Below are 13,193 nucleotides of genomic sequence, written 5' to 3' on the forward strand. Positions count from 1 at the left end.
GTTATCGTGGAGTGGGGGCGTGGCACGGGTAGCGAAACTAGGGGAGGCGTGAGAGGGGATGAAATCGGGTGTCTTCCTGTCTTTCTTCGGGCTTGTCGTCCACGCGGCATGGCGGCCATGAGATTGACTTGCTCGCCTAGAGAAATCCCAAGAATGGCCACCAGCCCATGCCCATCTGGGAGGCTCCATAGGTTCGTCCTATCTCCGTCCGGGAAGAGCACCCAGAATTGTGAAAATGGGTTTGTCTGATGGATATCATGTCCACCTTATTGCGTGGCCTGCCAGGTACTGGATCTTGATATGACAATGCCAAGCTGTCAACAATCGCTCCAGTCAGTGATTATGGTACAGTACGGTAGTGTGCTCCGATTGATGAAGATCAAATGCACATCAATTGCGCTTTTGCAACGGTTCGGCGAGGGGAAACAGTATGTAATGAGGAGTCGCTGAGGCTGGATATGTTTTTTTCAAAATGGCGGGGTCCATCATGCAAAACAACAAAAAAGGCAGTGGAGGTTCCTGAATCGCTAAAGCTCGATCGGGTACCTTGCGGGGCTTGTTGCCATGAGCATCTCCATCACGATGCCAGTAACAACGGAAGGACCTCCGGTTGTTGGACTTTCCAGTCCTGCACCTCAGCATGTGGCGTAAATTCCATTTGCTTCGTCAGTCACTGCTGCAGACCATTAGCGCAATTGGGAAGGAACTTCTCGCCGGCCTGAAAAATGTGCCCGCTGGAGGCATTCCATCCATCGAGGGAAGGGACGAGTGTACCCAAGTAGGGAGGGGAGGGAGAAGTGGAAGTGGTCAAGGTACAAGCCGAGATACCTAACCGATACCGATAGGCGATAAGCAACACCACACCTTCCCTTCCTGTTCCCTTCCCGCCTCCCGGTAGGTCGTCGAGGACGAGGAAGGTGCTGACCCGTAACCTCATGCATGTAGCCGGTCTGGGGGTATATCCGATGATTTGGACACTTGGCCGGGGCGGCTGCGGCCACCATGCAACAAAGTCCACCTCTCACGCGTTTTCGGGGTCCTCTCGCTTCAACTTCCCTCCAGTTGCCCCTCCTTTTTTTCGTTGATGGAGGTGGAGGGAGGGGCAGGGCAATGGGGTCCAAATAAAAGGCGTTGAAGCAAGCAGAATCGAAGACCGGGATTCGTGTCAAAGGTCGGTCGGTATACGAAAACGACAGCGGTCCCGAATAATCCCAAGAATTACTGAATGAACAGCAAAGAAAACAGACCTGGAAAGCCGATTGCAGCGATTGCTAGCCCGGGCCGGGGTCCAAAAAGAAAGCTTGGGAATGATGCGAGACGGATTCCGTGTCGTGGTCAACCCCCTCCTTCTCTGAAGCTTCAATACCGTTGGCTCCCGTCTTTTCACAGCAGTCTGTTATTTTGGGGTCCTGACCGGCACCCGCTCCGGGGGCGGTTTGAGTATTTGGGTACCGAGCGTCACGCCTTTCAGCCTCGCCCACTGGCAGTTGTCTTGCATCCCCCCGCCGTTGCCCGCTATTTGCCTTTCAGACAAAAGTGCCAGTGCAATTGAGCGGGTATCAACTGATCTTGGTGGTGGGATGAGGCGCTTCCCCGGACCAAGAAAGCCAAAGTGACACATGATGACCCCGTCCCGCCCTACCGCAATTCTTTGCCACTCGGGCCCGGATATCGGTCTCGTCAGCCGTACTGGTATCGTGGTCGTATTGTGGTTCCGCGTCGTGGTTGGCACGCAGTGTACATACAGCGTCGCAAACCAAGGCGCCAAGCCAAAAACCAACAGCAACGGGGAACGGGGTCATTTACGGATCCAACGTGACGGATTTTGCCGCAGTGCGTGCGTAATCAACGAGGGAATCCGTCGTATGATCAGAGTCAAGGCCTGGCCTTCGGGAGGAGACCGGCTTGGGATGTCAAGACGCAGCAGGCCCCGTCTTGAACTTCCTGTTATGTCAAAGACTTTGAGGTCAACAGCGATCACGATGGATGGCAGTTGAATCCGAGGAAGGACGGAGGCAAAGACGAGCAGAGTAGCTGCAGAGCAAAAAGAGGAGGTCAAGGAGGGGAAGAGCCGTGCGTGCGTCCCAAGGTTGTGCCTGTGTCTCCGTGTGTCCGTGTCCCTGCTCCGTACCATGTCGACTGGGCGTTGAAAAGAAAAGATGTCCAAAGAGATATGCCTGTGTCGCCGCCAACGGACCAGATCCCGTGGTTCGGGCCACAGAAAGGTTGTCCAAAGGTTGAGCAGCTGTATGGCCCCAGATTCGCCCAGGCCCAGGCAATAGACGGGAAGCTGCTTACACTGCGTGTACTGTCACCACTGCGAACCCAGATTGGCTGCGCTTGCTCAATGTGGGATGAGTTGAGGTTGGCGAGTGCGAATGGCCGGAGGAGCGAATGGAGCGGGCCAAGGCGCCATGGGAACGGTGCTCCATGTCCCGCAAGCGCCGTTCTCGCAGAGTGGACAGCTCTGAGAGCCAACGAGCCAGCCTTTGCCGCATTCTCAATGGATAGCCGACTCGCTCTATCAACCTTACCTGCGTTACCAATGCAGCTGTCCTACATGAGCACGCTTTTTTGTCTACTGTTAGTCCATTATCCTGGTGTTAAGGACAGATGACGGGAGTCTTGACCAAAATGGGAGTAATTAACCCCTAATCAAGAGAGCTGTCAAGCCAAAAGAGCTCGAGACGGACGGATTGTAAAATGATTAAACAGGAGGTGTGGGACCGAGGACACCCTACACAGTAAAAGTTCACGGGCTGCCAGTGGACAGGTCGCTTGGGTCACGGTTGCAGCGAGCCATGCATGTGAGGTGTGTAGTGTACATATCCAAAAGTTGTGTGTGTGGTGTTTGTACACTATAAAAGTGACTTTCAAGCACGGCAACAGGAGTGAGTGTCATTGAGGAAGCTCCGAGGGTCAAGATCATGTCCAAGTTTTCTTGGGAAGAGGACTACAACTTTCCTTTTGCCCAGGCCAATCACGGGGACAGATGCCGGTCTGGGGAGATAAAGATAGGTCAAAAAGTGTTTGCCTGGCACGAATTCTCAGGATCATTCCACCGGCGTCATGAAATGACGGTAGACGGTACGGTAGTCAAAGTTGACGTCGGGGACGAGGTCATGCTCAACTTGAACACCAAGAGATCAAAAGCAAGAAGACGGGACTGTTTGAAAAGGATCATGATCCGTTAAGCGTGCCCGTATCTGTCAAATGGAGTTATCCTTGTAGGCATGCTAAAAGTCACGTTTTGGCCAAGGACGCCTCGGCTTCGCGGTGTCTTTCTCGCCCATTATTCGGGCAGGCATTCCATAGAGCCCAGGCAAGTACTACGTACTGTGGTTTGGAGCAAAAGTAAAAACCCCCCTGTCAGGTATCTTTTCGCACGGACGCCTATGGATTTATACCTGCCCACTTAATTTAACTTACCCATCATACCAAGTACAACACTGCCATTGTAATAGCCCCAAGAGCCGAATTCTCGGCGACTCTGCCCTGGACAACTCGACATCTCCCATCCCGATCTGATCCTCTTTCCACCGGCTCTGCCTCCGAGTTTGTTTCGACAACCATCGAATAAGCGAAACTCTTAACATTACCTCTTTTTATTATTACCTTACCCCCGTCGGTCGAGGATCCATTTGCTGGAAAATCCCAAAGCTTATTAGAGGGGGATCCGTAGGGGCCGCTGGGACCACAATGCAGAGGGAGGGGAGGGGAGGTACCTGAGGTAGGTACCTGCCGGGGCCAGGTACTGGACGTCCATGCTGACAGACTCGTAGAGGTACCTTGGGAACCTAGAAGGCCAGAGCCGCCCACCTGCTGAGCGGTCTCCACAATAAACACATTCTCCACGGGCGCATCCAACGCTTACCCGCTAGTCGAGCGTTCCCATTGGATCCGCCTGGTGGACACCCGTACTCCCCAACCACACTACACTACCTAACCTACATAGCACTGCCAACCACTTAGCAGCCATTCAATCCCCCCCCCCCCCCCGGCTGCTCTTCTTCTTATCATTCTTCTCCCTCACATCATTCTTTCCCCCCCAAATCCATAACCTCAACACCTCAACCATCCAGGACGACCATCACGACGACGACGTGACGACCACGGTTCAAATCCCCGCCGCCCTCTCCAGTCGCTGAACGCCCGTTCCAATTGCCACTCCTCCGTGGCTGCGCCTGTTAGAGCTTCTCTGCAAACACGCAACTACACTGCCTCTGCTCCTCGTTGCTACAACTACAGCCAATACAACTACGCCTTCCCACATCCCACCACATTTCGGCTCGAGGCGAAGCCCCAGCTCTCATCGCTTTTCTCCCTTCATCCATATACGTCTTCCGCCCCTCATCCAAGCTTTCCTTGGTGCTGCTCCAGCTTCCTCGACACTTGGACATCCGCGAAAGAACGACAGCAAGACTCCATCATGGTGGGGGCCAAACAGGTGTTATACAAGTTGGTGGTGCTCGGTGACGGAGGCGTGGGGAAGACTGCCTTGACCATCCAGCTCTGCTTGGAGCACTTCGTTGAAACTGTGAGTCTGCTTTTACTCATAACCATCTCTTGTCCGCTGATCATCTGCCTACGCCATCGCATATCCCTGCATTGCCCACGTCCCTCCCTAACTGGCTGGCTGGCCAACAAGCCGGCCACCTGAATTCCCAGCTCACTGCTAACATTGATGATTCAGTATGATCCCACTATCGAGGACTCCTACAGGAAACAGGTCGTCATTGACGGCCAAGCATGCATGCTAGAGGTTCTGGACACAGCAGGACAAGAAGAGTACACGGCACTACGAGACCAGTGGATCCGAGATGGCGAGGGCTTCGTGCTAGTATACAGCATCTCATCGCGCTCATCCTTCTCGCGTATCAAGAAGTTTCACCACCAGATTCAAAGAGTCAAGGAGTCGACATCGTCACCGTCAGCGTACCCAGGATCATCACCTCTCGCCGCTACCAACCCGTCCGCGCCTGTGCCGATCATGCTAGTGGGCAACAAGAGCGACCGCGTCACGGAGCGCGAAGTCTCTACACAAGAAGGACACGCTTTGGCACGAGAGCTTGGCTGCGAGTTCACCGAGGCGTCGGCAAAGACACGCACAAATGTTGAAAAGGCTTTCTACGACGTCGTCAAGCAGCTGCGAAAACAGCGACAGCAAGGACAAGCAGCACCGCGCATGCTGCCACCATCAGGGAACAGCAAGAGCGAAAAGTATAGCGGGACAGAAAAGCCCAAGCGTCCCCGTGGAAAGTGTTTGATTCTATGAGCGGTTTCGCAATGGGTGTTGGGTCTTTTGGCAGATGCTGTCGCACGTCCTGCCTTGCTTCTCTTTCCGGGGCCCCGGGGGGCCGGCCGCGGCCCACACAGAGCCAGACCCCGTTTTCCCTCCCCCAGTTCTTGGCGCAAAATGCGTTCGGTCGATGCGCGAATATCCCCGACCCGGGACCCCGGATTTGTCCCAACACGTACGGCCGGCACATCGCATACTTGCAATCATTCCGGCTCGTATCCGAAACGACTACCAATTACTGGGAGAGAAAAAAATGGCGATTTCTTGCGCATATACCACAACCAGCCACACACATTCGCATACGCTCATACATTTCACACTTTCTCATCACACATGACACCAACGACGTTACCGAATTCTCCAAATGGTGAATGGCGCACGATTTAAAAGAGGGCATCCGATTTGGCGGGAGGTGGGAAATGGGGGAAAGGGCGTAAATATCATATTCATTTCTGTTTCTTTCTCATTTAATTTCTCGACCTGGTAGTTGGAGAAAGTGTGTTTTTTTGGGTTTACCCTTTCCCTCCTTTGTTTTCACACAAGCTTTTACTTTTCTATTTCTTTTGTTCGGGTTTTTACAAGGCCACCGATTCTCGTGGAGGGGTGGTTTCTTTGGAGTTTGGGGGGCAACAACACAGAAGGAACTGCATATCCCCATCCTAAACGGAAAGTTGGCGACTAGATATACCGGTCTTGGGCTTTTGGGAGGGGGGAAGTGATATCATCCAAATTCTGGCTGGCCCTGGGCCGCGCCGTTCTCGGCGAGAAGACGGCGGCAAGGGCACCAAAGGAGAGAGGGACAAGTTGGGAAGCACTATGTGCAAGGACGCAGCGGGAATTTCGGTATGGTCATCTGGATGCGCCAACGGGTGTAGATGGCAAACAGGCTACTAAAAGGGTTGCCCTGATGGAGACAGCAAGGCGTGTATTTTGGACATCATGGAACGATTCCATTACCTAGCTTGATACCTTTTAGCTCAGTATTGCAGATGCTGTGAACATCAGCTAACGTCAGCTTTGTCCCAAGTGCCCAAAGAGACGCTGTCTGAACTCAAGAGTTGATTCCAAAGTGATCTTTCGAATGTAGTGTTTGTTCTTGATCTCGGTTTATGATTGGGTCGTTGACACACCGTTGGTGATATCATCAACTTGGATCTGCCCGTGCTGGTCATGTATGGCGATAGTAGAGCTACACCAAAGACCACTACAGCTGAAAGTTGCGGGGTGGTGGGACAGCCAACGAGCCATAAGACGAGTATCTCGGACACACAGACCTTCCACGAGTACGCTGTGCGATTGGTATCTCAATCGTGTTCATCTCTGAACTACCTGGTAAACTCGAACTCTGCCTGTTTGTGTATGTATGCATGTACCTACCTCTAGTATGTAAAGCCCCGCGCGGCGCGGTTTACGCGGGTTACGGGCGGGTATGTACTTGCCAAATAAGCGACACAAAGGTCCGTCATCATGACTACCTTGGTATCTTCACAGCAAGAGAAAAAAAAAAGAGTTCTGACTAAACTAACTCTCCCCTTACTCTCATCCACACTTTGTTACCCCCATTGTTATGTACAGCAGAATAGTGAAGCTCGTTTTCATAGTCTTAAGATTTTGTGTGGATCTTTGCGCAACGAAACAGGGCGAACTCGTAAGCACTAAGACTACCTAACTGACCTAACTTTCAGGCAGACCCCTTAGGCAGACTATCTCTCTCTCGCGCTCCCGTCGTTGATGTCTTGGACCGAGATACCTATGTATGTACATTCAATAGCAAAAGTACATGCATACTTACCGTACATACACAAATAGCCAAGGCGGCTTGATCTTCCAAAATGCCGATCTGTGATGCCAAGTGCTTGCATGACTACCGCTTCCTGAAATGGTAACTTGTTGCTGTTGCTGCTGCTGCTGTTGCTGCTGCAGGACAATATACTTACAGACAGGCAAGCAGGCAGGCAGGTAGGCAGGTAGGCAGGCATGACGGCGGCGACGGCGGTATCGGGACGATGCGGGACAGTTTCTAGGACACCCACTGCAACCTTTTGTTTCTCCTCCATCCAAAAGTGAATGAGCAACTAGGTGTGTTTTTGGCTTGCCCTCATCATCTATACATACAATACATACTCAATAACCTCTGCCGATATACGTCTACCACCGCACCGCACCGCACTGCAGCACCAGACTACCAAAAGATACGAATGTACGAAATTGCGCTTTCACGGCGCGAACGGACTGCCAGACCAAGACCAAGACAAAGACCAAGGGAAGGAAGAACGAAAGAAAGCGAAAACGAACCCAAAGAAGGGGAAGTGATTCATGTGATAGACTACACAAGACAAGATCAACGATTCAGGAATGGCGAGACGGATCGTTGGATGGGTGAGACCGGAGCGAAGAGCGGGAGTGACCGCGGTTCCCGTCCGCCGCCGCCCCGGCCATTATGGAGCCCCATACATAATGGACCATGGTCAGCATGGTCGAAGCATGGTGAGGCACGCTTTTGGTGATGAGCATAATGAGCAATGATGGACATGGCTCAAAGCGCAAATGCCATGGTCCATGGATAAAATGCCCCCGGATGCCGTCCGTTTGGATCATTTGTGGAGGTTGTCTGGGGGGGTGTGTGTGTGGGTGTGTGTGGAGGGGTGAATTGGTTATATGAGGAATTTTCTTTTAACGCTTGTTGGTGATAGTGGGTTGGTTGGTTGGTTGGTTGGTTGGTTGGCTGGTTGAAGGCAGAAAGATTGTCAGCGTCGTCAGCACGCTAAGCTAGGTATGCTCGGTATGCTACAGAGGGGCGCTACTGTACGCATCACAGACATAACACACCCAACCCGGCTCTTTTGGAGGGCGTGGATGCGATTGGATTTCCACACAAGGGCCAAAACGACGTTCAATCCAACAGAGATGAAGATGACAGGCCAATGGGTACACATCCGGCTCGTCGCTTTCGCATTGGTGTAACTGTAATATCGAGGATTGAACCTCAAAGCCGAAGAAGATGTGACATAACCGGGCCGTTTAGAGCTTTTGGCATTTTTTTTTTGTATTTTTTTTTGATGCAACTAGGACGATACATATCACAATATCTTCGCTAACGACCACCCTTGTTAGGTACGTGTGATAGGGCAACCATCCGTCAACATCCGATTCATATGCCATGTCCTAATAACACTTCTACCTACATATTCCCGCCGCGCCATCGTTCCGAACAGCTTTGAAGTGGGAACCAAACGTTCCGCTTGAAAGGGTAGCATCGCGAGATTTATCTGTCTGTACCTGTACCTGTTGCCAGCAGGCATTTTCAAAAAGACATGGCTCTGTCTCGGTACGGTAGCATGGCGACAGGGCATCAAAAGAGGAAAGTGGAAAGAACGAACAAGAAGAAAACAAAACCTTTTCGAGGCGGATTACGAAACTAACGTGGTTGACAGCTAACGTGTGCCCGGGGATCGCATTCCTTCCTTTCTCGGAAAACAAGACCGAAGCGGCGAACGCTCCCCGAAATTTGCTGACCTTTCTCATCACACACGAACGCAGTGGACGCACATGTGGGATGTGGGATGGGATGGGATGCTGGACGTGATGAGTTGAGGCACCTCTTTACTGCTGATGCTCTCACCCAACAAGCACCCCCGTTCTAGTTTGTTCAGGGCCCCGGAGATGGAGGGACCCATCTTTTCAACCCCTTCCCATGCCATCATCTCACCATCACCACGTTCCACGTCGGGCACATACAACAGTCGCTTGTATCATTTTTGTATCAGGAAAAAGCGGTCCGAAGCGATCCGCTTTGGCGGTTTGAAGAAAAATCTTCGCCCTCTGGGCAACTTCTGAAGAGAGCTATCTCGCTTGCCCTGTCCATGTCCCCATTCTCGTCACTCTCGATGAGTCCCGGCCACCACCCTCACATGTCTGTGCGCCTGCACTCGCCGGTGAAGCCAGGGCTTGCTCAATCGCCCAAGAGAAAAAAAGAGCTGGCGGGTTAGCGGGCTGCCGGGGAGCCTATTTTCTCTCTCAAGTCCCAACGGTTTCGGTTCCCTGGGTCGAATCCGCCGGCTAAAAAGCACGAGGGACAACTCTGGCAAAAGGGAGCTACACACCCGATCGGATGGCTTTGTGGTTGGTAATTCGAGCGTTCGACCAACAGCAGAAATTCCCTGCTGTGCCTGAGACGGGTTAGAGGGCCTATCTTCCTTCTTGTTCTTTTCTTGGCTCTTTGGCTAGGCCATCCTCCAACCTAGGTCCGAATCTCGATTTATGCGCTTTTCTTGCAAGCCACAGCTGACCAGTCGGTATATCGTCGGCAGTCCAATTTACTTCGCTCACTCTCATTCCTCCTTCTGTCTCTCATGAAACTTGGTTCCAACGTCATCACCGAAAGCACGCCGAAGGACTTCATACACACCCCGTTATATTTAGGGTTAGGTTGGGCTGGCTGAGTAGGGGGACACATCCACAACCTACCCACCTCCTTTCCGCTAGCTCGTGAGGAACATGAGTGCGGAATGAGGCCCGCTCCGTCTCATTCACTGCTTCTCATTAGTGCCCGGAGCAAGCCCCGATGGAGATGAAATGAGATGGGATGTGAAGGGTGGAAGAAAAAGACGAGGGTTTTGCGAAAGAGGAAAAGGAAAGAAAATCACGCTAGGGTACAATCTCTAGCCGGCACCATTTCAACGACCCGGCCCAGCAGTGGTGAAGACAAGACAGCTCGCTATACCCAACACTACCGAAAAAGCCAAGCCAAAAGCCAAGCCGACTTACTGAGCGGGTAAAGCCGCCAAAAAGATGACACAGGCAGGGGGGGTTTCTGCAGACCTCGCAGGATCTGATAAGACCAAACTCAGAATATCCACAACGTCGTGACAGACGAGACCCATACCGAGCACGAAATTCGCGGTGCATAACCTCAAAAGTCTCGTCATCAGCACGAGACAAAAAGGATTTTCATCGACAAGGGGGGCATTATCTTAGCTCTGAACTCATCCCTGAAGAGAGAGCACGAGTTACTACCGCAATGTGGAAGGTCGTGAAGCAAGCAAACGAAACACGACAGCATCTCATATCTCAACAGAACAATGGCTCCCACCCCTTGAGACCCGCCATATCTTAAGACAACGTCGGCATTTTCGACGGCAGTCATCATAGCTGGAGACAATGCGAACAGAGATCCTGGAGGATGTTTCGGGCTTTCCCTGCGCTTTCAAGGATAGGCTATCGGATACCCGACGGCTGTTTGAGTAGTACCCAGAGACTGTAAGGAGAACCCTGTGTGAGCTGTTGTTAGTCGACACCTTTGAGTCTTCGAACCTTTCCCCCAGGGTTTTTCTCCCAGCCCCTCGGGACACCCAATAAGACTCCGACAAAGTCCACTACACTACTATGTACTGGGGAGCTGAGCTGAGTCCGACTACATACCACCATGTACGCACCAGCCGATCTCTACAGTAGTCTCTTCGAACCAGACTCTTCTCGACTCTTTCTCTCCTCTCTAATTCTCCAGTTCTCCAGTTCTCCTGTTATTCAACATCTCTTGGTCACGCCAAATATGCGGCTGACCTTTGTCAGAGTTAGAAGTAGGTACTGTAACTCTGCCAGGTTGTACTGACCGCCTTCATCTTGGAGATAGTGTACACTACAACTTGACACTCGCCTACAATACCCTACCCGCTTGCATGCTGCTTGCTGAGGTATAGGTATACCATCCAAACCTATTGCCGAGAACATCGTCGAAAGCTCCGTTCCGGCATGACGATTTGCATAGGTAGAGGTACAGTAGATAGCTGCTCCGAGTCTCCAGTCCGAGTCTCCGGGGACTTCTCGGCTCTAGCTGCATTTGTCTCGCATTAGTTTGGAGCACGCGGCATTTTAGCTCGCGGCATTGCATGGCTCTTGGCCGCAAACTTTTTTCTTCTCCCCTTTGCCTTTCTCAGAGTCTCTGACTGATCCTACCAGACCAGGAAAAGACCAGCCCCTACCCTACGTTGCCATGTGGGAATGGATATCCCGAGGCCACCAAGTATAAGCGACCTTCTGCTTACACTGCACTACACGGGCTCAAACTGTAGGTGGTCTTGTCGAGGACTCATCAAGCGAAGAAGAGAAGATGATGTCTTTGCAATCTTCACGTTGCATGCCTACGTGCTCGCTAGTTGTGCTTCAACTGAGCACGACACACCTGTGGTGTTGACTTTGAAACTGTTGAATGCTCGAGCTGGATACCAACAAAAGCTCGCCAGACAACACTGCTCCACACCGCACTGCTTACCACACAGGGTTTACAAACCGAGAGCCTAGGCATTACGGCAGGGTCAAGTCCAAATGTTCAACAGAGTTAGGTATTCGACGACATTCACGTTCTCATTCTCCTCAGCTACATAGCCAACCAACTCCTCGGGACGGACTTTTCCTCCAGGTCCCACGCTCGGCACCCTTTCATTTCATGGGTCGGGTGAAATTCGGACGTCAGTGGATGATGAATGGTTAGGCTCGGCTTTCCGGCATTATCCAGTCATTCTCCTTTTTCTTCTCTCACAATCGTCGAATCATTCATCCCCAGAAGTTCTCCAACAGAAGTGACACTAGGGGACCCTCTCGACCACCGAACTAAAACGGCGCCAGACTGGTCTGGCCTCGTCGTTCGCCATCTACTGTGGGTTTTGATACCTAGGTTTCATCGAGATTTCTGAAGATACTCCGCGCGTGTTACGGTGTCTGGGCAGCTGGTGTGTCGTCGTGGAGCAGAACTCTGGATTTTCAGTTCTTGTCCTTCTTGTCTGTAACTGTAAGGGGGATAGGTAAATGTACCTACCTAGTGCACAACATGTCGAAGGAGAAGGAAGACCCGCAGGGGAAGGGAGTGAACTCCGCCGGACTGCAACGCAACTGTTACTCCTTCTCTTTCAGAGATCTGGGGGTCTGAAGAAAGATTATTTGATCCTTTGCGCATGTCTTTCCCACCAGCCCACATCGCGCGCTGCAACAATACGCCATAGAAGAAGAAAAGTTTTTCTCAAAGAACATCCGAGAATTCCCAGCTGAAGATTCTGAGGGTGGTACCGAAAACCCCTAATCCTCACCCCTCACGTGGGCGTGGGTAGGACACTCATTATTTACCTACCTATCAAGAAAGACCATGACCGTCTCGTGCACCATCCCCCGTTCAACACAACTTCACCGTCCAACCCTTCACATCCTCCTATCCCCAGGCTCATCCTCATTCATGCATCGTTCAACCCTCATCCATCATTCCCCATCTCCCATCCCCCATTTTCATCACCGATGACCAGAACAAGGGCAAGTTCATCATCCCCCCTCAAATCCCACTCCCCTAGCACGGTATAACACTAGCAGGTATAGCTCACATGTCTGTCTTACTTTCTCTTTGCTTTTTCCTTTGACTTTCTGTCACAGTACTCCTCAAAAACTTCCTTTTGGTGGGTGCTTGGTCCGGCACCAAAGGGCACCAAAAGGCACCAAGGGGCTTGGGGGGTTTGCTTGCCATGGGCTTGGGAACGCACCAACACTGACTGGTGTCTCTCCCACAAGCAATCATCAGTCCGTCTCAAACCCCCAGATACCGCCGGCGCTTGTGAATAGGCACTGGGATGGGATGGTCAACTACCGGGTGAAATGGCAACTCCGAGCACTCTCCTTTCATCTCAATGACCACGTTATCTTTATGCCACGCCGGGCGCCGTCGTTTCCACTTCCGGGTGGGTTGAAAACTGCTGGATGTGATCATCCTGTCTGAAGACATGGATGGGCAAAAAGTGATCTTGCTCCGTCGCGACCTCCGTGTCTAGTGTACTTGTGTGTCCGGGTTCCTTCATAGCTTTGGCTGATTTGAGGATGGTGCATAGTACCTACATCCTCGGATTTTTGGGAGCAC

The 13,193-nt window shown here is 51.9% G+C and overlaps 1 protein-coding gene across 1 annotated transcript; it reads left to right on the plus strand.

Moving 5' to 3' along the window:
* Nucleotides 1–4,017: 4,017 nt before the first annotated feature.
* On the plus strand, nucleotides 4,018–5,791 carry SMAC4_03107 (uncharacterized protein). The gene is made up of 2 exons (XM_003349471.2): nucleotides 4,018–4,537; nucleotides 4,694–5,791. The coding sequence occupies exons 1-2, from the start codon at nucleotides 4,430–4,432 to the stop codon at nucleotides 5,273–5,275; spliced, it is 690 nt and encodes a 229-aa protein (XP_003349519.1). The 5' UTR covers nucleotides 4,018–4,429; the 3' UTR covers nucleotides 5,276–5,791.
* Nucleotides 5,792–13,193: the final 7,402 nt, after the last annotated feature.

Source organism: Sordaria macrospora, chromosome 2 (genome assembly GCF_033870435.1).
Source record: "Sordaria macrospora chromosome 2, complete sequence".
Classification (NCBI taxonomy): Eukaryota; Fungi; Ascomycota; class Sordariomycetes; order Sordariales; family Sordariaceae; genus Sordaria; species Sordaria macrospora.

Excerpts from the sequence above, each read along its gene's own strand:
- SMAC4_03107 (XM_003349471.2), top strand. The coding sequence starts at position 4,430 with ATGGTGGGGGCCAAACAGGTGTTATACAAGTTGGTGGTGCTCGGTGAC. Across the intron at positions 4,538-4,693 it reads TGGAGCACTTCGTTGAAACT|TATGATCCCACTATCGAGGA; the intron begins GTGAGTCTGCTT and ends TTGATGATTCAG.